We start from the raw sequence: 24,317 nt of genomic DNA, 5'->3' as shown, positions 1-24,317 counted from the left end.
GCTGGGTTATTCCTCTGATTTAAGATTTTTGTCTAATATTTGAGTTCTAAGAACCAGTGATTTTTATCTTACTTCTGTGCTAGGCTGAGGCACTGCCTCTGCAGGGGGCAGGGTGACCAGGAGTCTGTTGGGGGTGGGGGAGTCACAGAGTAAGGGGAGGCCCAGCTCCCAGGACTCTGTCCTCATCTTTTAGGGCAAATAGCTATCCAGACCACCCCAGCTGTGGAGGTTAGAGTTGGGACTCAGGCCCAGATACCAGTGATCATGAGGTGGTCAGGGGAACCTAGGCAGCCCAGCGAGGCTGGGAATGGGACTAGAGTGGAAGGGACCATGCTTCCAAGGAGACAAGGGCACAAGGGTGGGCAGTTGTTTGCCTGCACACCCCAGTGACTGGCTTGTCCCAAGGCTTCACTTCACAGGCTTTATTCTTGGCAGGTTAGGAGGAGCAGGAGGCAGGCAACCTGCAGAAGGTGGGTAGCCCTCTGCAGCCCCTTTCCTCAGGAGTGGTGCACATTCATGCACATGCACACACACACCTGACACTACCATGCACAACCTCCCCCTCCCCCCAGCCTGGGGAAAGGGCTGGGTTCCTACCTCCTGAACTGCTTCTCCAAAGCATAGGAAAACCTATGAAGGCCTCAGGCTAACCTGGGACAGCCCCTGAGTCTCGGGCCCCTCCCCTTGGCAGTGGACAGGGGTTTCCAGCCAGGTCCCAGAATACCCTACTCTCGGCCCCTCTTCTTATGGGCAGGACACAGTGGGAGTTGGAGCCCAGACCCAGAAAGGAGCTAGGCGGCCAGGAGAGCAAGTGGGCAGAGGCATGTTTGGTTTCAGACCCCAGGGCCCAGAGCTGTCTAGGCATGGTGGGGTAAAGAAGGGGTCAGGCAGGATGCTAAGGAGACAGGGCTTTGGATGCCTTCTTTCTTCCCAGGGCCCTGACTCTGCAGCCAGGGGTGATGTGACAGGAATGCCCACCACCCTTTGAATGGCCAGAGTCCTGGGGGCAGAAGGTGAGCCAGGAAGCCAGGGAGTGGCAGGTAGGCAGGCAGGCCAGGACCCATGAAGATAAGGGGCACCAGGCAAAGAAGGGGCATCCCAGACCCCACCTCCCTTCAGGGCCCCTCTGGTCCTCAGGTCCCACTCAGAGGGGACAACTAAACACATGATTGGGAGTTGGGGCTTACACGCCCAGGATACAACCTGAGCCAAGCCCAGCAGATTCTGTAAACATATACAGCACTGCGGGCCACCTTGGTGGCGATCACCCCAGGGGGCTGGCCAGCAGGCACCAGATCTGGGGGAGAGTGGCCAGGACAAGGTGCCAACTTGAACTCCATGTGAGAAGGGGGGGACTGCTTTCTGCCTCGGCTCTGGGAGAGTAGCTGGAGGGCAGTGACAGGAAGCTAGCTTGCCTAGTGCCATTCCCAGAACAGAGATACCATGCTGGCCACACAGCGGAGTCAGGCTGAGGGTTGAGGATTGACCATCCAACCTGAAATCTCCCCCCTGTTACCAAAGCCACCCCTGCTTTTCCCAGACATCTTGGTTCTGGGGGTCCTAGGCTGAGGTAGGGATGCGGACCCCCTGCTCAGCAGCAGTGCTCCAGGGCCTGAGACCATCTGGCCTCTGGGAGCCTCTCCCCAAAGCTACTGGGCCCCAAGTGGCCATTAGGTACCCACAGGGCCTTGAGTTCTGGTTGGGGAGGAGCTGGCAGCCACTGCCAAGTGCTAGCGTGCTGAGATGACCAGGTCATCCTGCTTGGTAGGGCTGGCCCCGTGGCCTGTGGGGGTGGAAGTCCGGATCTTGTCTGTGGCCAGACACTCCTGGCTGCTGAGGCCCGTGGGTGTCAGGTCCATCAGCTCCCCTGAAGAGCTGAGTGGGAAGGAAGGTGAGAGTGAGATGCCAGAGGAGGGTTCAGCAGATCCTGCAAAGAGCCTGGGGGGCTTGGGTACCAGATTGGGCTCAAATTGAGCTCGAAGCAAGATTTCCTGTTGGCTGGGGGACTTGGGGCCCTCAGTGTAGTCACTAGTGGGGCTCTCAGGCACCATCATGCAGTAGAGGTCCTGGAAGGAGCTGCTCTTGCTGTCCAGGTTGAAGAGGCTGTCAATGAACTCAGCGAATTCTAGCACCTGAGGGCTGGGTGAGTCCCCCAGGCGCCCATTGTGCAGGGCCAGCTCTCCTCGTGGGGCCACCCCACCACCCTCACCACCACCTGCTGCCTCCTCCTCTTCATTGGTTGCACTTGGTGGTCGCTCAGGAGTCACACCCCCGCTGCCTAGAGCTGCCTCCAGGGGCTGGGTGTCCTGCGAGTGCTTGGACAGACTGTCGGCTGCCAGCAGCTCTGTGCGTGAGCTGAGGGATGGGTTCTCCTCTGGAATGGCTGGGTCGATGTAAAACAGGTGGCCCTCATCACGCTCCAGTACTGCGTGGAGGCTGGGTGAGCCTCGGATGCTGCGGAAGCCTGAAGAGCGCCGTGAGTCGAAGCTGTACAGTGATTCAGTGTCTGAGAGGCTCTCCATGGTGGCCAGTGGTGCCCGCCGGGACTGCAGCTCTGCTGCCAGTCGTTCCTGGGTGGACAGCAGCAACAGCTCTACAGGGTCTTGTCGGGCTGCGGATGCAGCAGCCACTGGGGACAGCAGCCGCCCCTCAGAGAAGCCCTCCAGACTCATCTCAGACTGAGACTTGCTCCTACAGAGAACGATGAGAGAAGGATAAGGGTCAAAGGGCAGATGAGACTGACCCTACTTCCTGGGCTAGAAGGAAGAGGGGACAAGGACAGAGCTGTGGGGACAAGGACAGAGCTGTTGAGTCATTTGGGGCAGGGAAGCCTGATTTCTGAAAATTAGCTTAGCATTTAGAGATGGCTCAGTGCTGTAAAAAGCACTGGTTGTTCTTCCAGAAGACTTGAGTTCCATTCCCAGCACTGACGTGGTGGCTTACAACCATCTGTAATTCCAGCTCCAGGAGATCCGACACCCCCTTCTGACTTCCAAGGGCACCAGGCATGCACAAGAAGCAAGGCACACATGCAGGCAAAACACTCATACACATGAAAAATAAATTTAAAAATAAATAAAAATAAGGGTTGGAGATATGGCCCAGAGGTTACAAGTGCTTCCTGCTCAGTCCTGGGTACATGAGTTCAGATCCTACCATCCACAGCAGGCAGCACAACCTCCAGTAACTCTAGTGCTAGGGGATTCACACACACACACACACACACACACACACACACACACATATACACTCACTCGCACACACACACACACACACACATATACAAATAATAAAAATAAATCTAAAATAAAATGAAATGAAACCAACTCATATAAGCTAAGGTAGAAAATAAAAGGCAGAAGCCAGATGGACAGATATGGGGTCCCTAAAAGGCTGAAAACCCTACCAAGAGCAGTAAGACCCCCAGAGGACTCTGGGTCCTATACCTCCATACCTATCACGGTACTAACAGAAGATTTAGGCATCAAGAGATTGGATGCTCTGGCTCAGTCATGAGGCCACAGTGAATGGGAGACAGAGGAAAGGACAGAGAGACAGGGAAGAAAGAAAACAGGGAGGAAGAGAAGAAGGATTCTGCCACCAACTCTCAGGCCAGCACCTTCCTGTGCCTCTTTTATTCCTTCCTCATCCCAGGGTTCCCCCTACATCTCCAAGGGTACAGCCCCATGCTGGACAGTAGCAGCAAATTCTGGAGCCCCTTGATCTGTTGGGAAGGAAGGGGGAGTTGGGAAATGAGTGGTTGCCTCATGAACAATGGTCAGGGACAGACCCTGGGTTCTTCATGGAGACATGTAGCCACTATGGGAAGCACACAGGGAGAAGTGTGGGGGGTCCCTACCAAGCAGTGATACCAACCCCCACTTCTCAGCAGCTGGATACAGGGTCTGAGAGTCAGGGTCCCAGCTAGGCAGGACAACTTTCCCCAGGAAGAGCCTCCTGGATACCTCTAGGACCTGTGATGATGTGTGTACATCTGTGAGTGGATGTGTGCCTTGGTACCTGTGTGCCTTGTTACCTGTGTGGGTTTGGCACAGGAATAGCCATTGCACTTACATGTCTACCTGTCTGAGTGTGCCCACAACCATGTGTGTTCTGCATGCTTGGTGTGTGTCCTGTGTGATGTGTACTTACAAGTAGAGCCTGTCAGAAACTCCAACATATATGCACAGTTGTGTAAACACCTGAGTATATATCTGTTTGGACTAAGTGGGATTGGGAACATTGGTGTTTGAGTCTGTGGTGTAGGTAGGTCTGTGTGTGCTTTGAAACCTGGGAAATCCTGAGACACTGATGACAAGGTAAGAGACATCTGTAGCAGAGTGAGGTCCTGAGCAGAGACTGGCTTCTGCACTGAGCACATGGACACAGCTTTGGGGATACACATGGGCCCAAGAGGCACAGAGAACACATGGATGTAAACATACACAACTATGCATACTCTGAACCCACACTCCCTTGGGGTGGAGTGGGGACACAAGATGCACCTGACACTGCTGTTGCGATGCTCTGTGGCAGGCAGCTGCAGGGCCAAGCCGGTGGGCAGAGGTGGCCCCGTGGGCAGCGGCTGTTGCTGGAAGATGAGCTCAGGAGTGAGGTCTACCTCAGTGGGGCTCACCATGACCTTTGCAGCAGAAAGCAGCGCTGTCTTTCCCTTGTTGTAATTCTCCAGCACCTGGGAACAGGATACAGAGGCCTGGTAGTAGAGGGGTGGGCAGCCTAGCCCTGTGGCTTCCCAGACCAAACAGTCTGATAGTTCAGTGGGTCCCTTTGCCACCTCATGGAAGGCCAGGCACTTGTCACAGGATGCCTGTCTTTAGAGAAGCCAAGTTGGAGATCTCTCCTCTTTAGTCCTTCACGGGCCTATGAAGGTGGATGCTGTCCCCACTTGACTATATAGCTGGCCTTTAGGGCCTCTCAGTTCAGTCTTTCTCAGAGATAGACCCCTAGGAATCTCTTAAATTCCCTCCTCTCTGCCATGAGGCAACATGGTGGCGTGTGGAAAGAGCCAAGAGTGTGGAGTGGAAAGACTACAGGTCTTCCTTACTACCCAGGCCCAGCTGGGGACTGTGGTTGGGCTGGCTATCATCTGAGCCTCTGGCCCCTGCCTTTCAGAAGGGATCCAGGGACTCAATCTAAGGGCACCCGCTGGCCCTGCTTGAACTCACCTTATTGAGCCCCTCCATGACCACGTAGGGCAGGTGCTCATGGAGCATGGCTGGTGAGATGATCACCTCGTTAAAGGCTTTGTTGTCGCCCCAAATGGCAAAGTATGTGGGTTCCTCCTGCTCACAGCAACTGGCAGAGGGGTAAGGGAGAAAGGGGTCAGGAGGCTCAGCTCTGTGCACCTGCTTGGGGAGCTACAGGCTGGATTGGAGGCCCTGTCTACTCTAGACAGCATGTGCGTGTTCCAAGGCCCAGCTACTCTGCCCACAGCATATGAAAGGCTGAGCTAGAGCCTCAGCTGCAGTCCCTACAAGGCCTCCCATTGGCTTTTGGTCTAGGCTACCTCTGCTATCCCTGGGCAGGGCTCAGCTCCTCAGATTTCTGTCAAGAGGGACAGCCTGTGTGAAGAAAGAGAGCCCAGGGCCCAAGGATCTGAGAGTATGAAGCCAGAGAGTCTACCTACTAGCACACTGTTCTTGTTCTTGCCTTAGTCCCCTTCTCGGCCCCATGTGTCTGCCAATAAACCCAGGGACACTGAAGTACAAGCTACCCTAGAGCCAGGCGGGTGCTACAGGTCATCTACACTCAGATGCACCAAGAATAGGGATTGCTTCAGCCTTGAGAGACACCAGTGAAGGACTGACAGTGGGCACAAATCAGAGGTAGGACAGGCCTCAGTTTGACCCAGCTGGACCTGCCAGGCCTGGCTGCCTTTGGGACAGGTCCCTGCTTCTGTATCTGATTAATACCTGGGCCTGGCCCTGTGCTGGGCAGATGCTGCTTCAAAGGACTAGGCTCCTTTAGGGAGACACAGAATCAAATTCCTTCTGGAGACGGCTGTGGACCCAGTCTTTGGTTCCCTTTCCATGGCTAGAAGCTGGGGGAACTTCTCTGTGTGTGCGTGTGTGTGGGGTGTGTGTGTGTCCTGGACTGTTGTGTCTATCTCTGTCTAGTTGTGAATGGCTAACTCAGCAGGGGCTGGTCCAGCTCTCAGCAGCCCCTTCCCTGAACCCACACCTACAGGAGTGGCCCAGACCTCCATCAGCACCTACCAGCACTGTTCAGCAGGATGGTTATGGACCACGTGGATGATGCGGCCAGGTGGGTAGAGTGGGGTGCTAGCAGAAAGGGCGATGGTCAAATCACTGGGGTGTGTCCAGAGCCGTGTGCTGGCCAAGGTGGTCACCTCCGCCTGATCCTCAGGCAGCTCCGACTTGGGGATACACTTGGTGGCCCCCACGATGATCCGCCACTGTATGGGGCCATGGAAAAGGGGGACAGAGCTGAGCAGCTCTGGCTAGGTAGGTAGGATCAAGAGTGCTTGTAAGGACGGGCTCAACAGATGAGAGGAGAGAGCTGTTAGTGGGGGTGGTGGCTGGAGCATTAATGGTACATGCCCACCTTGAAGAGGTAGAGACTGAGGTGTACAGTGGCCAGATGGCCACTAAGATACCAACAACAGATGACACAGAATTGTTGCATTTCAGAGCTGGCAAGGGCTTGGAAGACTAGCCAAGCCCTCATCTAGTGGGTAGGAGACATACCTGGCGAGGGGAGTGATCTGTCTAGGTCACTGTGCAAGACAGAGGTGGGGCAGGCCTTACTATGGGCCAGCTGGACCTTCTGGGTGATATGCCTGGGCTGAGCCCTGTGAGAAGCAAACACCGCTCCCAAGGGCTTACAGGGAGACAGTCTCATAAAGCTATGCTGACCCAGGGTCACCTGGCCCCTGCCCCAGGGTCCTTTCTACAAGAGGGTCACAGGCACCAAGGCTAGGAAGACTGCATATAGGCAGCAGAAGGAGGGTGAGGACCCACCTAGGGATAGGGAGACACCTCATGGAGCTCCCACTGACAGAAAAGGGCCTCCTACAGTTGGCCTACTCCAGGATGCTTGGAACAAAACTTTGTCTCACCCTACCTCGCCTGCCTGGCAGTGAAGGTCTCTGCATAGAAAGGGCTCCCCAAGATTTTCCAAGTCCTGGTATGTGTTAGAACAAGCTGGCTCTCTCCTGGTGCCAGCAGAATAGCAGAACAAACTGAGCCAAACCCTCCACATGGGGCAGCAGCCTTCCTCAAGTCTGAACAACCTCAACAGGTCTTTCCCTGGTTGCTCGAAGCACTGTGCCTCAGGGATTGCCTTCCTCACACCAGCTACATGTGGGAGAAGCACCTGAGTCCAGTGATGACACCACAACAGCTTAGTCTGTGAGCAAAGTTCCTTCCACACCAGGCCTCAATGTTCTCACAGTGCAAAAACTGGATGGGTTGAGCTTGGGTACTGAGGGTCTGACAGCCTGAATCACCCATAACACAGCTGTGTCTCTGGGACCAGTGGGGAACAACAAGAGGGACAACCAGGACTTCCTGGTCAGGGAGGTAGTGGGAGCTCACTTTGGGCTTGGTGCTTCGCTGCAGGACATCCAGAAGCTGCCGGCGGAAACCTTCTAGCTGGGAAAGGCCGATCCTGTGGAAGGGGGTGAGCATCAGCCGGGACCAGTCATAGACTAGGAGAGGGACAGGAAAGGGGGCAGTGGGGCACCTAGGCCCCAGGTGACAAGTCCACTGGGTTATGATGTAGAGGAAGCATGCAAGTCAGAGAGGCCACTCAGGAAGGTATGGTACCTGCACTGCCTCTGTCTTCTCACCACAGGGCCACTAAGAAGGGAAGGGGGTTCTAGAGTCCTTAGGAAGACGGTGAGGGGGGCTGAGGGAGAGGTGTGAGTGCTGAGGAGTGGGGTGAGGCCTTGCTAAGAGACTGCAGCAAGAGAGACGAACTTACCTGGGAACAAGGTCTTTGCCCAGAACCACAGCAGTCACAAATTCTTTGGAGTACTCCATGGCATCCTCACTACAAGAGAAGTCAAGGGAAGGGGCTCAAGCCCAGAGCAGGGCCTTGGTAGGAGCGGCCTTACTCTGCACCTGGGTCTTGGTTTTCCAGGGAGCTCATAGTGCCAGGCTGTGCTTCAACTTCTGCCCTTCCTGCCTGTGTTTTACCACAAGACTTAGGGCAGGGGGTCTACCTGGGATGTTAAAGCCCCCATCCTACCACTACAGTGCTGCCCTAAGCCAGTCCCAGGCATCCTGTGATCAGAAGTGGGGCTGCCCAGTCCAGACACCAGTTCCCAGTCCTTGCCAGCCCAAGTCAGCCCTTGGCTCTAGAGGGTCCTGGTTGCTCCAGCCAGCTCTGATGCCCCCAGCTGCTTACCTCAGCAGGCCTCCTGGCGGGGAGTAGGCGAAGCACTTGAGGGTCGGGTACTGGGGGCGCAGGAGGAAAGAGAGGATGGCAGCTGTGCCCGCTCCCAAGGAGTGGCCTACCACAATCAGGCCATAGTGTTTGGTTCCACGGCCCTGGGAGACCAAGAGATGCCTGAGAGTCCCGCCTCAGTTTCCCAGCTGACACTGGGAGGATGAGAGGTCTTCTCAAAGTCCTGGGATCATGGATGCTAGGGCTGAGGGAGCGTCAAGCTAGGTCCTCGTGGAGCAAAGGCTTACTTAGTAAGACTGTTTTCACAAACTCATACTTATCCACTAAAGCCTTGCTCAGAAATTCCCTCCTCGAGGAAGCCCTCCCTGATTTTCCAGAAACAGCTCCCTTTGTCCAAGGCATTGGCCTCAACCTTTGACCACTTTGGTGATTACAGTTATATTATTACAGTTATAATAATTTGGTTACCTGTCCTTATTCCTCCTTCCTAACCACTAGTCTACAGTGTGAGACCTGGGAATGGGGGGCTGAAGGCAGTAGTGGCTGGGCTGACTCGGGCTGCCGCCCAGCTCAGGTACAGCCTTCTCCCTGCCTGTAGCTCTTTTTGTCACTAGTCTGTACAATTTCCTGAAACAAGTGGTCCTGACCACAGTGCTGGCACAGTACACATCTGGTAACTGGGGTGCAGAGTATAGAGAAAGGATACTTTGAGAAAGGGGGTTTGGTAGGTAGAATGGGGCAGGGTGAAGCCAGCTAGAAGGAGCTGGGAATGTGGGAGGGAGGGAGGGACAGCCGCTAGTGTTTAGGGAAGGGGGTGCCCTCCTCTCCAAAATGGAATGTCATGGAAATCTTACCAAGTCTCGACCAAAGGCCTGGGACAGGACCATCTCCTGCTCCAGCTTCTTCTTGATGTACTCAGCTGAGAGTACCATGCCCTGGGTAGGAAGAACAGAGCAGGGCCGTTGGGAAGCCTCGGGGACCAGAATAGCCAATAATCTCAGCCAGTGCCCCTTCCATTCCTCAACAAACAGGCTGTGAGGGCTGCTGGGTACTGCTTTGGCTCCATTTTCAATTGCATTTTCCAAATGAGAAAATGGAAGTTCAGAGGGATGTCTGCCTGATAGAAACAGGAGTGACATCTTCCCCAGCTGCCTGCCCCAGATGCTTCTAAGGACAGTCCCCAAGTGTCCCTTTGTGGGCAGGCAGGCTAAACCACACCCTTCTGACTGATCTCTGACAAGGGAAGATCCCTTGCTAACTGCAGGCACCTGAGTACTGTCAGGGAGGGGGGCAAAGGTGAGAGAACCTCAGGGTGTTGAGGTTGATACCTTGTGGCCCAACCAGGTGCCTCGGTGTCCCTCCACAGGGAGGCGTTCAGCATCGCCTGTCAGGTCAGTCAGAGCATCCTTGGAGAAAGAAAAAGGCAGGTAAGAGGTGTCTGAGGAGAACAGGCAAGGGCCCCAAGTACTGGGGCCTGTGGAGTAGACACATGGGCAGCTTACCTTGGGGGACAGTGTTCCCCGGATACTGATCACCACTTTCTTCTTGTCATGGTCCACAGCTACGTAGAAGGGAGTTTCATAGACCTAGGAGTACCAGCTCATGAGCCTAAGCGACCCCAGAATGAAGCCAGACTATGGTGGTAAAGCTCCCCATGGGCCACAGGGTCCCTAACACCTGTCAAAGTCAGGGTTCCTGGAGGTCACTGAGGAGTCTTTGGTACCTGGCCCTTCCACTCCACTCCGCCTCAGGCAGACCTGTGCTCAGTCCAAATGGCTCACTGCCTCTCCCCAGTGCCTTCTATCTCTTCCAGTCCCTTAAGGCTGGGCCTGGAGCCCCTAACACTTGATGAGATTGGCATCTATTTCTCCACTTAGTCTGAGGCAATGTGGATCTCAGGCACCAAAGTGGAGGAGGCCACCTCTGGACTATACACTGGAGATGATTTGGGCTTGGGTCCCCAGTGGCCTCCAGAGCGCCTTGGGCCCCAGCCTGGCCCCTCACCGCATCATGACAGGAAGTGTAGACAATATCTACAGCGGTCATGTTCTCATCCAAGAAGTGACGGCGGATGGCAATTGCGTTGCAGCCACAACAGTTGTCTTCCTCAATGGTGACCCCAGGGGCGAATCGGGGTCGTGCAGGGCAGAGACAGCACCTGGAATGGGGTGAAGAAAGCTCAGGGCAGGTCAGCTCCTGTGGGGTGATTGTTTTCCTTTCCATCCTCTCTGGAAGTGGCTCCAGGTGGGGCTTGAGCACCAGCCTGTCTGTCTCCTTGAGTCACCCTTGTGAAGCCCTGGTGACCTTCGAGTGGTCAAACCATGAACCAGTTCATCACAGTCTCCTAACACACGGCACTACGTGGACCATGAATCCTCCCCTCTTGGCTGCAGACCTCACCGCTCTTCTCTCTTCCCAGGCTGAGCCTCTTCTCCAGCTTGCCCTTCATTTTCAAGGTCCTGGGTCTAGCCTGGACCTCCCTCCCCTCTAGCAGCCTACTTCGTGTGTTTTCTGTAAGTTCACTTAGGACAGCAGCAGACCCACTGCAGACCTCCAAAGGCACCTTACTGGACTCCTACGTGGCATCTCCCCTTAGCCGTACTGATGATATCTGGAACCCCGTCCTATTTCCTGACTATCTTACCAGCTCCTCCCAGTCACCCCACACCAGTCCACTTTGTCTTCACATTTAAAACCAAACCTGCCCACTGTCCTTTCCCATCCTCTTTGTCTGAAGACTGACCTCCTCTCCCTTGTCTACCCTTGCCCCCACACTGCCAACTCAGTAGCACAGGGAGGGACCCCCTGAAGGCACATCGAGCCACTGTCACGTTCCCACTTAGGATCCCACAGAGATGCTCCCCTTGTTACCATAGAGGTCTGAGTCCTCCCAGGCTCTGCCCCATCTGGCCTCATCTGACTGCCCCCCCCCATCTACATCATTCTTACCTTTCCTTCCTCTTCCTGAACAGCTCCCTCACCAGATTCTATGCACCCTATAGTCTCCATCCAAATGTGACCCTACAGTGAGGTCTACTCTAGGTACCTCTCTGACAGGACCATCCCTGACCTGACCTCTGGTCTAGCACTCAGCTATGCCCCTCCATAACATCCATGTGCCCTGCTGACCTGCCCCAGAGTCCCTCATCTGAGCACTGCCATAGCAGGTGCTACACAGGGCAGGGTCTGCTCTGTGCTATTTCCAGATGTTTCACCAATCACCAAGCCTGTCAGGTATACAGGACACTCCCCAGGGTACATGAGGCAGCGCTGAACTGCTCACTCCACTGGAGATGAAGGCAGGATGGGTTGGAGAAAAATAAGCATTTGCTTCTCAGGCCACCAGAGGGAGCCAGCACCCAACAGATTGGGTACATGGAGCTGGGGGCAAGTAAGACCAGGCTGCCAGCTGTCTTGAATTGACATTCAGTGTGAGGTGTTTGTCTTCTCAGAGCAGCGCCTGTGGGACTTCCCAACGGGGAGAGGCCTCATCGAGAAAACCCAGAGTCAAGCCAAGACTTGAACTTGCCTGAGCTTTGGATCAGGGACTGCCCCATACATAGGATACAACACACAGGACACTCATCCCAGAGCTGTGCCTGGAGAAGCCATCAGGTCACATGGTGGCAGGCTTGGCTCAAAGTCCTACCTTCAAGTCTTCAGGAAGTTCCCCTCTTCCCTCAGCTTACCAGAAAGCTCAAATGAGGTAGGAGAGTGGCAGGACGTGGGTTCAAATCTTTCCTGCTATTTTTATGTTCTGATTCTGTAACCATGGTCCAGATAAGCCCTGGCTTCCTCCTGTCAGAGTCAGCACTGACTACTGCTTCCCAAAGCTACTAGACCACAGCCTGTCCCCTATGCCATGCCCCTTGTCCTGCTTCACTCTCCACACAAAATAGACCCTTACAAAGTGGTGATGTGTCACCCACTGTAGACTGTAGCAGACAACCAAAGTTCAGGATCTGAGAGTCCATGAAAGTGACAAGCAGCAGGCGGATAGCAGATGCTAAGTTCAGTGCCCAGCCATCTCTGTTTCCAACTATCCCTATACTTTGAGGCTTTGTTTCCACCCACCCTAGGTTCATTCTTCCAAGAGTCCCCTGACTGTGCCCCATCAAAGCTGAGGACTCTGTCATTTCAGTACTGGCTCATGCAGGTGCAGATATTCCCACTGTCCCCAAAGCACTCAGAGACCCATAGCCAGTGGCTCTGTGATTTGGAACTGTCCTATGGGCTGATAGCATCTGCTAGAACTGGGGAAACAGGCTCCTGAGAAGTGGAGAGGGCCCACCTAAGCAGAGGCCTAGAGGCTCCTGACCAGAGCTTATCTTGAGAATCTCGCCATCCAGACTCAGTGTCCCAGGATTGCAAGGGAAGTTACAAGCATGTACATTTGGCAGAGATGGGAGGAGCACAGAGTGACCTGGTCCTCTCTGATCAGCTGGGGATAGTGAGAACAAGGTCCCAAGAGCCACCAGCTTTCTCAAAATGGAGGCACTATGGAGCAGGCATGGATGCTGTCACCTCTGGGAGGAGGCATGGAGGACAGAGGCACGGGCCCACTAGGCCAGCTTTTCTGGAACAGGAGCCCAGGGAACTGTCCTGCTTCTCCCTGTCATGGACTGAGGATGGAGACACCATAGAAGGACAGGGTCCTTCCGAAGCCCTTCTCTGGCCCACTTAAAAGCAGAGAGCCACACCCCTCATCCACAGAGGCAGGGCTAAGGGCGGAGTCAGCTACAGGTCAGATCTGGGTCCAGGCCTTTTTTTCTCTACTCAGAACTTTGTACCAAAGTGCCTTCTTGGTGCATTTCTAGAGACCTCCATGGAGTGGGCCTATTTCCCAAGAAAGTTCATTCTTCTAAACAGGCAGTGCACAGTAGAGCAGCCAAGAGAAGGGAGATGTGGGCAGAAGGGAATGTCTGTAGGGGCAGAGGGCTCAAAGAGAAGAAAACTAGCAGCGCAGACATTACACTATCACATCTCAAAAACAGATGTATCAACATCCCATTTCACAGATGTAGAAAGTGAGGCTCACAGAAGTGCACTGACTTGCCCAAGGCAGCAACTGAAAGTTGGCCTGTATAACTCCAGTCCAAGGAGGAAGCAGGGGGAAACCAGTATGGAAAAGAAGAGGACACAGAGAAGGTAGGGGCAGGACATCAGTTTCAAAGCTCCAGGAGAAGAAGGGGGTACCAGTTCATCACTGCACCCTCCCTCCAGCCTATGCTACTGTGGCTGGGGGCTGGCTGAGTACTCACGAGCAGGACCGAGCCAGCTGGCAGAGGCCACAGGCGGGCTTCCTCATCAGGTACATGGGCCAGCCATAGGCAGCTAGGGCGAAGAGCATGTAGTAGCAGACTTCTTTGTAGCGAAGCATCTCGTGCTGAAAGACAGGACGCAAAGGGTGATGACTTCTGCCCTTCCTGCCTGCTACCTCAGTCACCACCAGTCCCTGAGGTGGGAGCCTGCCTATCTGCTCTAGTTGGGGACAGCTGCTGGGCTCTAAGGAGGAGCAGTCCCTCCAGACACTAATTACTTTTGCCCAATTATCTCCCTACACCCAGGCCAGCATACTCATGAGATCTATCCTGTCACTATTGTCTCAGAACTTATGATCTGGGGACAGAAAACTACTCAGAGCCCTGGCTTGTTTACCCACCCACCCCCACCTCAGCAATCAGGCCCTGGGAACTTAACCCGGTGAAATCTTAGTGCCTGAGGCTGGGAGTGTCTATGAGTGACCAGATGAACCATACTGGGCATGGAAATCGGTCACCAAATGTCTCTGGCTCACTAATCCTCTCAGGCTTGACTCATAGAGTCCCAGGTTCCTGAGGCTGGGGTAGGCTATCTCTCTGAGATTGGGATCATGTTAGAGAAAGGTGCCAGTTTGAAACCCAGGAGTCTGCCACCCAACAGCTGCTCTTGATGGTTGGTATCAGTGCTACGAGCTGTCCAGAAGCTGGGATGGCAGTGTCCCAGCAAACCCTGTCAGTCAGTCCCCAGCCCCTGGGCACCAGGACTGTGGCACTTAGAGGGAATTAGTCACCTTGTAAAAGTTAAGGAGGGTGATTAGTCATCTTGTGAAGTGAAACAGGTAGGCCTCAATCAGCACCCTCTGCCTGCTCTTCAGGAACTCAGGAAGGAGCCAGTAGCTGCAGAGGCAATTACCCTGGGTGACAGGACAGGGAGGCGGGGCACTGGTAGCCTCTGCCAGGTGGCAGGTGCAGACTCTGCACCTCCCCCCAGGGGGTGGTAAGAGCCAGCCAGGCAAGGCCCGAGTGAGTGGCGGGCAGTTTGCTAGGGGCATGGACTGTATATACATGTGGCTGGTAACATGAAGCGATGTCTGTTTTGAGGAGACAGATGCCTGGGGCTTTTCTAAAGACACAGATCCCCAAGGGCCAAAATTTTTCCAGCCCTGTCTTATTTGGTACCAAGCTTCCAGCACCTTGCTGGCCTGGATTTAGGATAGGTCAATTCCTCCTACTGCAGCTCTGGGTGCAAGGTATGCCTAGGGCATTTTATATCTGTCCTGAAGGCTTTGAGGATGACAGGCTTACTCCAGGTAGCAGAGAGAAGCGATTGAGCAGGGATGCATCTAAACTAGTTTGCCTCTCCTGGTCCAGGCTGACTCTTCCTGCTAGCAGCTGTGGTTCCACTTTCGGCCACACTGGCCTAGGCTGTGCCTTCCTTCATACCATGGGACCCACGTTGTCTGTACACATGGGCTTTCTACTAAAGGTGCTTGAGGAAAGTTTCTATTGCTAAAAAGGCTTTTTAAAAGGCAATGCCATGCCCCGCTGCCTATTATGAGGGCAGCAGCAGCAATAATGTCACACTCATCCCTGTAAAGCACTGTGCAATCTCCAGAAGCAGGGGTCAAATGTCTTGGAGCTTGGTTAAGAGAGTCATGGTCCTGCTTATTGTAACAGCATGATAGGAGAGCCTTTGAGGGCCTGATCTGAGACTCCCTAGACAGTTGAGCAAGAGTGGTGGGGTTGCCTTATGCCATGTAGTTGTGGGGAGGTACAGAGAGGCACTGGAGAAAAGAAGAGGCTCCACTCACCGAGTTCTTGAGGTCGAGGTACTTGGTGTTTCTGGTCACTGGCATCCCAGACAGGAAAGCCAAGATGTCATTGTTTGCCTGGAAAACAGGCGCGGTAAGATGGACAGTGGTCCAGATGTAAAGATGAGAAGGGAGTTCAGTTTCAGCCTGCTTCAGAGGTTTGAAGGAACCATGTGGCTTGCAGTTCTTCTAATATCCAGCAGTTTTCCGAAATCACATTTCCCTGTTTTTCTAGTTTTCTCCATTCTACCCAGACAGACCTTCAAACCCCAAGGGATGGTCTTGAGCCATCCAAGAGGGAGAGGGATTTTGTGTAAGATGCACAGAGACCAGAACTATCATGCTGATGAGGACAGGGGGCCAGGGCAAATTTCAGACAGAGGCTGAAGCACTGGAGTTGGCATTGGTCACCGAACCCCAGTGAATAGGACATCCTCGGAGGCTGGCCTCAGAAGCAGACACATGTGGTCCAGACAACTCTGGTGGAAGGTTTCAGCTAGGATAGCGGATAGTGATGAGTAGTAACAGTGGCCCCAGGGGCCCATGGGGAGAGCATGCCACAGCATCTGAAGCAGGGGCCCACAGGAGAGCTATTGGGTACTTACCTCATCCAGCACCGCATTGCGCTTGGCTCGCTGCCGCTGCCTAAGCAGCACCAGGCCAGCAATGATGTCGGAGGGCACGATGTCGAGGTCACGGAAAAATTCAGCAAAGAGGTAGGCAATTTCTGAGTAGGCATCCTGTCAAGCAGGCCCAGGAAGGCAGGAGGCGATGGCAGGGCAGCAGGAGAAAGGAGAGACCATGAGTGAACACCCAGGGCAAGTTTACCAGAAACCTACACAATCCTGGGCAACTTTGTCCTCAAGTGTGCGGTACCTCCATACAGCAGGAACTTGGAGACCCTGCTTTGGGTTCTGTGCCCTTACCATCGAAGCTGCTGGCCCTTCCTCCACCTCCCAGGCCTCCTCTCCACTGAAGTCTTGCAGCTCATGCTACCCTTTGCTCACAGGTGCCAACCTATGCTGTTACCTCTTCTTTCTCTAGATACCCAGGATCAAGGTTCAGGCAGCCCTTCTCTAGAAGAGAAGCCACACAAATCATTTGGCTACTACTGCCCTACCAGCTGTGATCCTGGAAGTCCTGCTAAATCTCCCAAATCTTAAGCTTTCCCCTGCTTCCCAGCAGCCTCAGCTCAGTGGCCCCTGTAATGGGCTTGAGAAGTACAATTTCATAATTGGTGCCTTCTCTGGCTTCGTGTTGGCCCTGGGCCTTGGGTAGAAAGGAAAGGACAGAGGCAGGCAAGCCCTGTCTGCTGTGGTCTTGGGTTTCCCCTGCCTCTCCTATCAGGAGAGGGCAGAGTGAGAACAAACTCATGGCAACTGAATCTGTCTCACCTACCGGGTCCCATCCTTGTGTGTCTCGCAAGTCAGAAGACAAATGCCAGTGGCGACCAGCTCAAACCTCTAAGGGGCCACATAGAGCCAAACACCGCTCAGCTGCCCAGCTCAGGGTGCCAGGTTTGAACATACAGGAATTTATGTAAATTCTTCAAAGACTGCCATTCAAGGATAGTTCTTTGGCACCAATATACAAGCTGGAGAAAAATCACTCTTATGGGCTCTGCCCCTGGGCTGTGTCTAACAGGATCATGCTCTGGGTTCATGTAACCTTTACTAGCTGTGGGATACTGAGCAAATCATTCCGTCTTTCTGGGTCTCAGCTGACTGATCTGCAAAATGAAGGGTGGGGCTGCGTGACTTCTAACCCTCCTACCCTGCACTGAGAGGTCCATTCTCCGCCTTCCTGCTCAGAGCCACCTTCTGCAGAGCTCGCTCCTCAACACTATGGGTCTGTCTACATCTCAGACTTCAGAGACGCGTGCTACCCAGCCCCAGCCTAAGCACTCAACAGCACCCCAGACCTTCCAGATCCATCCACTGCTGACCACATGGTACTTTTTGAAACTAAGCCATGTTTCAAGGGCATCAAATCAGTCATCAGGGCTTTCTGTTTCCACAGCAAAACAGGAAAATGTCTGCTTTGCAGGGTGAGGCAGTACTTCAGTGAAAAGGCAGACTGTTTCACAAGCAGGCTGTCACTCTGCTCACAATGCCCCGCCTCCTACCAGCCCCACCCACCTAGCATTACCAGAGGAGTGAAAGGCACTTGCACGGCTGAGAGAGAACCTGAGGCAAACAACTATGGGTACTTACTGACTGGGAATCCTTCGTCCGGGTGCAACAGAGGAACACTTTTAGACGGCGGGACCAGCTGGTGGCCTGACCTTCCTCTAACCGGTGCCTGTGAAGGTAGACAGTTGACATGTGTCAAGTCTTGGATATGGATTAGAGGAGCCAGCCAGATGTTATAGAAATAGAATGGCCTGTTCCCAGGATACACCAAAGAGCTCTCCAGTGGGCTTGGAGAGGACAGGCAGCAGGCTAGCTACAGCTGAGTGGCCAGTGACCCAGCTGTCAGTCAGCCAGGGTATTTCTAGACAACCTGGTGAGCAGTGGAGGCCCTCACACTCCCCAGCTGCTGTCTGGGTAGGGCAGGTACACGTGGTTGCCCCCTGTCCCTTCTATTCTATCTCCTCAGGTCAGGTGGGGAGTTAGGGGCACAGGAGTGAGTGAGCAGAGAGAACAACAAGCTACTTTCCCATGAATGCTTCTTCATCCTGGGTACCTAGAAAGCTGGTGAATTTTGAGCACAAAGATAATAGCTCTGATATCACTGGTGTTGTCTCATTCCTTTAATCCCAGCACTTGGGAGGGAGAGGCAGGCAGATGGATCTCTATGAATTCAAGGCTAGTCTGGTCTACAGAGCAAATTCTAGGATAGTCAGGGCTACACAGAGAAACTCTATCTCAAAAAAAAAAAAAAGAAAGAAAAAAGAAAAAGAAAAGATAATTACCCTGACACTAAACACTGTGAATCTCAAAACAAAGCCAGAAGAGGCTATGACTGGGTTTTGAGCAACGTTCTGTCCCCTTAAAAGTCTGTCACCAAGTCAGGGGCAAAAGGCAAGGTGGCACTCAGATGCATTCAAGACACTTAACAGTCATCAGGAATGACAGACTGTGCCTCTTGGCTCTTATGTGCAGCCAAGAACTGCTCTCCATTCCTTTAACCCTGGTTACACAGGCAGCTGACCAAAAAGGAGGCACCGGAAGGGGCTGGGATGATGTAAGAGGCCAGCTGTCCCAGGGACCTGCAGTCCGTAGAAAATGGAACAGCCTTGCATCCTATACCAATGCCCATCGCCCAGGGGCTTGATGAAGACGGAGTGAAGCTTGGTTCTCAGGGCCTCACACCATTTTGCTTTCTGATTCAACAGGGCTTTCAACTGCAGAACGAGAAATTTCCTCCCCAGCCTCTGGCCAGATGGAAATTCTCATGCCACTGAAAACCGCACAAGAACGCCAGGGGGCAGATGATCAAGGGTTGTGTGAGAAGCTTACAGATTGGTCAAGTGCAACCACCTGAAGAGGCTCCTGGCCACGCCAGAGACACATACCAAGTCTGGACAGGAAGTTCATAGACCCTGACAGCCCTGTCTGTTGGGAGTCTCACTGTGTAAAAGGGGACAGACATTCCTTTTACAAAAACCCAAGGTCAAGCCTCCTGGGATAGAGCCGGGAATAACACCCTCCCCCAGTCCCCACCAGATTTCACTGGAAAGAGAAAGGACCAAAACTTAGACACACTCCCGGCTCTCAGAAACCAAAATAACAACCATGTGGCAGCCAGGGTGTGTACGTCCCTGCCCTTGGGAGTTGATAGCTTGAAAAATGTCCCTGTTAGAAAAAAAAAAATGTTACTTTTGGAGCCAGTGGAGGACAGTCAGGCAGGTAGTCAGCCTGAAGAAGCCCCACAGCCAGACTGTGCCCTCCAGCCTCGCAGGAGACCTGGAGAAACCACAACAGGTCAGGGGCCTGCAAGCTATGGCCTCCACAGGGCCTGGAAACCACAGGGAGCTTCCTAATTAAAATAACAGTGAGCACGAGCTCTGCTGTACCAGTTCCTACTGCCTGAAGCCCCTAAGGCAATCACCCAGAGTCAGGAAGGGAAGGAGGTTTTCTCTAGGGCCCAGGAGCCCAGAAACAGGTCTGGCGCGGCAAGTGCTCAGAGAAGGCAAAGTGGGACAGGGGGCGGTGGCCAGCCGCATGAGGGAAAAATGGGCTGTGGAGCCCTGGCTCCAAGGCCTGACATCTCAGGCTGGGAGGAGGCCAGACCAGGCATGGGTGTGGTCCTAGAGGCAGTGACAAGTTGGTGGGCTGACATGGAAGGTCTGAGGCGTGAGTTGGGGTGGGGTCAGGCCTGCTGGGCAGGGGTCTTGGCAGCCTGTTCCCCTGGGCTGGAGATGGATGCCATTCTACACCCCCGCCACTGTGGCTTGGGGCAGTGACTCAGATCCCTCATCTGTAGAAGAGGGTCTCACAGCTGCTCTGGGATAGCAAAGAGACTGATTAATCACGAAGGGCTAAGCATGGGGCCTGCCTTCCAGGAGAAGCCTCCTTGTGGGGACTATGATGACTCATCCTGGGAGCCCTTGTTTTCAATAAAGAAGTCACTATGGCCATGTTGGATACCCTCTTCTCATTTTCTCTGCCACTGCCGCTTTTAAACACCAGGAGAAATCTCCTCTAGGAAGTCTTCCTTGATTAACTTCTTACAACCTCTGAGACCCAGAAGCAGCCTCACCTAACAGTTAAGTAAGGGCTCCAAAGTGAGGCTGAGAGCTAATTCCAAGCTTTGCCATGTAACCAGGCAACCATGTGAACTTTGGACCTTGGTTTCTCCACCCCCATTACAGGGAGACCTGGGTTGTGACTCACTCTGAACAATGCTTGTGTCTTCTGATGTTGCCATAACTGAGTATGTGTCCAGCCACTGCTGCTGAGTGGCTTTCCATTAACTCAGCCCTTGCCCACAGTGTTAATCACTTGGTATATATTATCTCACTTAAATCTCACAACAGCATCCCGAGCCAGTAACTGCTATTCTTACTTTTTTTTTTCAGATTTTATTTTTTAAATTTTTATGTTTGCATTGTACCCACATGAATAAAAACTAAAAGAGGAAAAGATACAAGTCTCACTTTTAACATTGGCATACTGGGTGAATGAACTGTACCAGCTTGACAGGCAGTACTGCCACAGACATGCTTTTGTTTTTAATTATTTCTTTTCTTTTGGGAACATAATATAATCACACCATTTTCTCATCTCTTTCCTCTCTCCAAGCCCTCCCATACACCTCTGCTTATGTTCTTTCTTTTCTTTCTCCCGGCTTTCTTCATGAATTGTTACTATGTATGTGGACATTATTATGTTTTATACACACCCATGTACTTTCTTGGATATCTAAAATTTAAAAAAAAATCAGAATCTCACTGTGTGGCTCTGGCTGGCCTCGAACTTGCTGTGTAGACTAGGATGGCCTTGAACTGGTCTGAATGTGTCTGTCTGCCTCACTAGCAGTGAGTGCTGGGATGAAAGGCATGTGCCACCACACCCAGTCAATTTATACCTTTTCAAGAACAGAAGAGGCAGTGAGACTGTGAGCCCTTCACAAAGAGCAGTGGCTCCGTGAGGTTGGTGTGTGATTTGGGAGGGAACAGCACCCTCCTCTGCCCACCAGTCTGCAAAGCTCACTAGGGCACTGCCCGCCCACCCAGTCGACTGACCGCAGGTTGTAAGTCCGCAGGTTGCGCTGCCTCCTCTTGGTGGCTCTCAGCTTGACGAAGGTGCGGCCCGTGGGGTCAAAGACGCAGAGGACAGTGATACAGACGCTGAGGATGACCACCCAGTTGCAAACGACCATTCCTATGGCGGCAGCAATGAGAAGAAAGAATTGGTGTTAGGTCCACCTTCCTGGGTCATGAGCAATGAACGAAGGACACTGTGTGGCCTCTATGTCCCCAGCTGTTTTATAAGCTCAAGAGCAAGGCTCAGAAGCAGTGGTCTTCAAGGCCCACACATGGCTCAGAGTGGACTTTTGAGAAGGTGACAAACAGTCCTAGTGCTGCCTGGACAGTTTTATGTCTGCTGCTGCTCACCTGGTGGGGACTCCAAGTGAGAGGGCAGAACACTGGGTGAAGGGTGCACCCGCACTTGGGTGTCTCCCTAAGAGTGGCACCTGGGCCCCTTTCTCTGCAAGCTGGGTCATATTACCTCCACCCCAGGGCTAGCTTTGCTGATGGGGCAGATGGGGCGCATACCGAGGGTGACATTCTTAGCAGTGAGGTCATTGCAGGAGGTGTAGTACTGAGTGAGCCAGACAATGCCCACGATAGCGTAGATGAACTCGATCACCAAAATGGCTGCAAGGAGAGACAAGTTCTGATGAAAGACTATAGGACACTGTCTGCCACCAGGGAAGAGCCCAGGAACCTTACCCTGGCTTCTGCTGTCTGGCCTCTAAGCCATGTCACAGCAGGGGTGCACAGAGCTGAGTCTGTGACTGCACAGGTGAACAGGGAACAAGTACTTCCCAGCTTCTTCAGGATTTCAGAGTTTCGTGCAGGAGCTTTGGAATCAGACTCATTGTAGGCAAGTTAGCTAATCTCTCTGAGCCTCTGCTTCCTCATCCCTATTTGAGACTGCCAATAACTTCGTCACAGAACACTGAAGATTGGAACTTATGAAAACTGTTGTTTCTCAGAAGACTTAGAATCTCAGTTTGGTAGGGTAGGAGGATGAGAGGAGGCCCAGAAGCCAACCAATGGTGGCCATGCACTCAGTCCATCAGGGTACTAAGTCCAGAGGCCCCGTGAGAGTGGAAAGGAGATAAGACAGCCTGGCAGGGCCAGCAAAGTATAGCAGCTAAGAGCCAGACAGTGGAGCTAGAACAGCAGCATAGGTTCAAATCCATCTCTGACTCTTCTATCTCAACCTAGCTGTGTGACCTTGAATGAGCTAATTAGTCTTTCTGGCCTCAGTGTCCTCATCTTCAAAACAGCTAACACTTTCCTCCCCAGGAGCAGTGGAGAGGTTTGAGAGAAGTACTCCCTGGGAATACCCAAGAGGCTGCTGGGACATGGCCCAAAAGTGATATAGGCTGGTCCTCTGGGGAGCTGGCTCAGCCTGGCCTCAGGGGTTTCCTGATCTGTTTCAGAAGGATCATCAAAGCATTTTGCAGACAAGTTCACAGTTTCGAATAGGGCTCAACTAAGTGTGTCTATAAAGGGCTATGAGGGCAAGCATTCAGACTCTGTGGCCATCGAGTCACAAAACAATTTCTCAACTGCCATTATGGCACCAAAACACAAAGTGCAACATAAAAATAAATGGGTGTGTTCCATAATGAAAAGATTCACAAAACAGCTGGTGGGTCAGACTGTCAGTCCAGTAAGGCACCCCATGCTCCTCAGGGTTTGGCTCTTAGTTTGTGTTTGTAACCAAAACCTAAGGGAGTAAATGAGTACAGGAGAAGGGTGTGGAGCCCTAGAACAGTCCCAGCCCCCCATAGGAGTCCCTTACCCAGGCGCACGTAGAGCACGTACTGCATGGAGTCCCGGGGTTCTGTGTAGAGGATGCCCCCACGCATGCTCAGCCAAATGATAGCCATCTCGGCAATCATACAGCTCAGAAGGATGCCCAGGTAGCCGCGGCCGTGGTCCACCAGGTTCAGGGAGCAGGCCTCGTGTGGGTTATAGACCAAGCCAAAGAGCACCACGGACAGGATTACAAACCTGCAGAGGGGTACAGGTCAATAAGGGTGGGCTGCCTCTGTGCCTCGTGCTGCCCCTGGCTGGCAGACCTGGTGGAGCTCAGTAGGAAAAAAGAAGACGAGTATCTCCCCAACAAGAACATTGTCCACTGGCTTTGGGTGCCTCTGATGTGCCTGACTGTCAGCATGGGGAGGCACTGGCAGTGACTACTATCCCCACTGCCACTGGAGGTTAGAAGGACTTCTGGCCAGGAGGGGTCCTGAATCCTAGAGGGGAATACCTGGAGGAGTGCTTGGGAGCAGAACAGTCAGATTTGGGCCTAGCATGGAAGAACAGGGAACCAGAAAGCTTCCTTCCAGACCTTCCTCTTCAAACCCAGGACTGTGGCCCGAGTGCTGAGACTTACCAGGTGGTGTGCAGGAGGAAGAGGAAGATAGCTGGTAGGACGAGGTCATCGCTGCCCACAGACCAGCGCCGCCGGAACACCACGATTCCGGGCATGGCTGGCAGCTCTGGGAGGCTCAGCGGGCCAGGCGCTCACCTCCTGAAAGCAAGAAGAGGACCCTGGAACAGACTGGGCTACTACCAGGTGTGGCCAGGCATCTTGGGTGTTGGCACCAATCCCCGCCCATGGCCAATGGGCTTCTAGGCACTAAAGATGCCAGTTAGAAGCTGCCCCCTGCCCTCTCCAGCTCCCTAACAACAGTGGTCTTGACACCAATCTCAGCCTGTCCCCTGAGGTCACTCCTGCCATCACCAGACTGCCACTTTCCTAACATCATTCCCATAGTAACTGCTCATCTCCACTGAAGACCTGGGCCTGCCTGAAATCCCAGCACTTGGGAGACTAAGTCAGGAGGAACATGATTCTGAGGGGAGCCTAGGTCTCAAAAAAGAGATAAAACAACCCTAAGTTCACTCTCTCTTTCTCCATATGTGGAATCCATGGGATGCTCGGCTCCCAGAGCCCTGTCTTTCCACAAGGAAATCTGACCAGTACATACGGTTCTGGGCCAAGGCTTTCAGAACCAAGAACAAGTGTCCTTTAGCAGAAAGCCCTGTAGAGTGGGAGGGGAAGGTGTGAGAGGCGGAGGGTGAGGATGCCAGCATGTCGGACTCTTCTCCATAAGTCTTTGCACAGTGAGGCCTTTGGTTTCTTGTTCACGAGAGACCTTTGAG

At 53.3% G+C, this 24,317-nt stretch overlaps 1 protein-coding gene across 1 annotated transcript; it reads right to left on the bottom strand.

Moving 5' to 3' along the window:
- Positions 1–1,357: 1,357 nt before the first annotated feature.
- Positions 1,358–23,639, bottom strand: Dagla (diacylglycerol lipase alpha). The gene is made up of 19 exons (XM_028777493.1): positions 23,545–23,639; positions 22,948–23,159; positions 21,687–21,788; positions 21,153–21,291; positions 17,677–17,764; positions 16,069–16,203; positions 15,464–15,541; positions 13,653–13,777; positions 10,396–10,549; positions 9,894–9,977; positions 9,720–9,797; positions 9,246–9,326; positions 8,392–8,534; positions 7,966–8,034; positions 7,578–7,650; positions 6,237–6,436; positions 5,187–5,316; positions 4,506–4,693; positions 1,358–2,691 (listed from the first exon to the last, which is right to left on the bottom strand). Exons 1-19 carry the CDS (start codon positions 23,637–23,639, stop codon positions 1,731–1,733), a joined length of 3,135 nt encoding a protein of 1,044 aa, XP_028633326.1. The 3' UTR covers positions 1,358–1,730.
- Between the last annotated feature and the right edge of the window lie 678 nt (positions 23,640–24,317).

This window comes from Grammomys surdaster, unplaced genomic scaffold (assembly GCF_004785775.1).
Source record: "Grammomys surdaster isolate TR1022 unplaced genomic scaffold, NIH_TR_1.0 310, whole genome shotgun sequence".
In the NCBI taxonomy this organism is placed as follows: Eukaryota; Metazoa; Chordata; class Mammalia; order Rodentia; family Muridae; genus Grammomys; species Grammomys surdaster.
The sequence above is the reverse complement of the archived record's forward strand: the minus strand, read 5'-3'. Positions and strand labels throughout refer to the sequence as shown.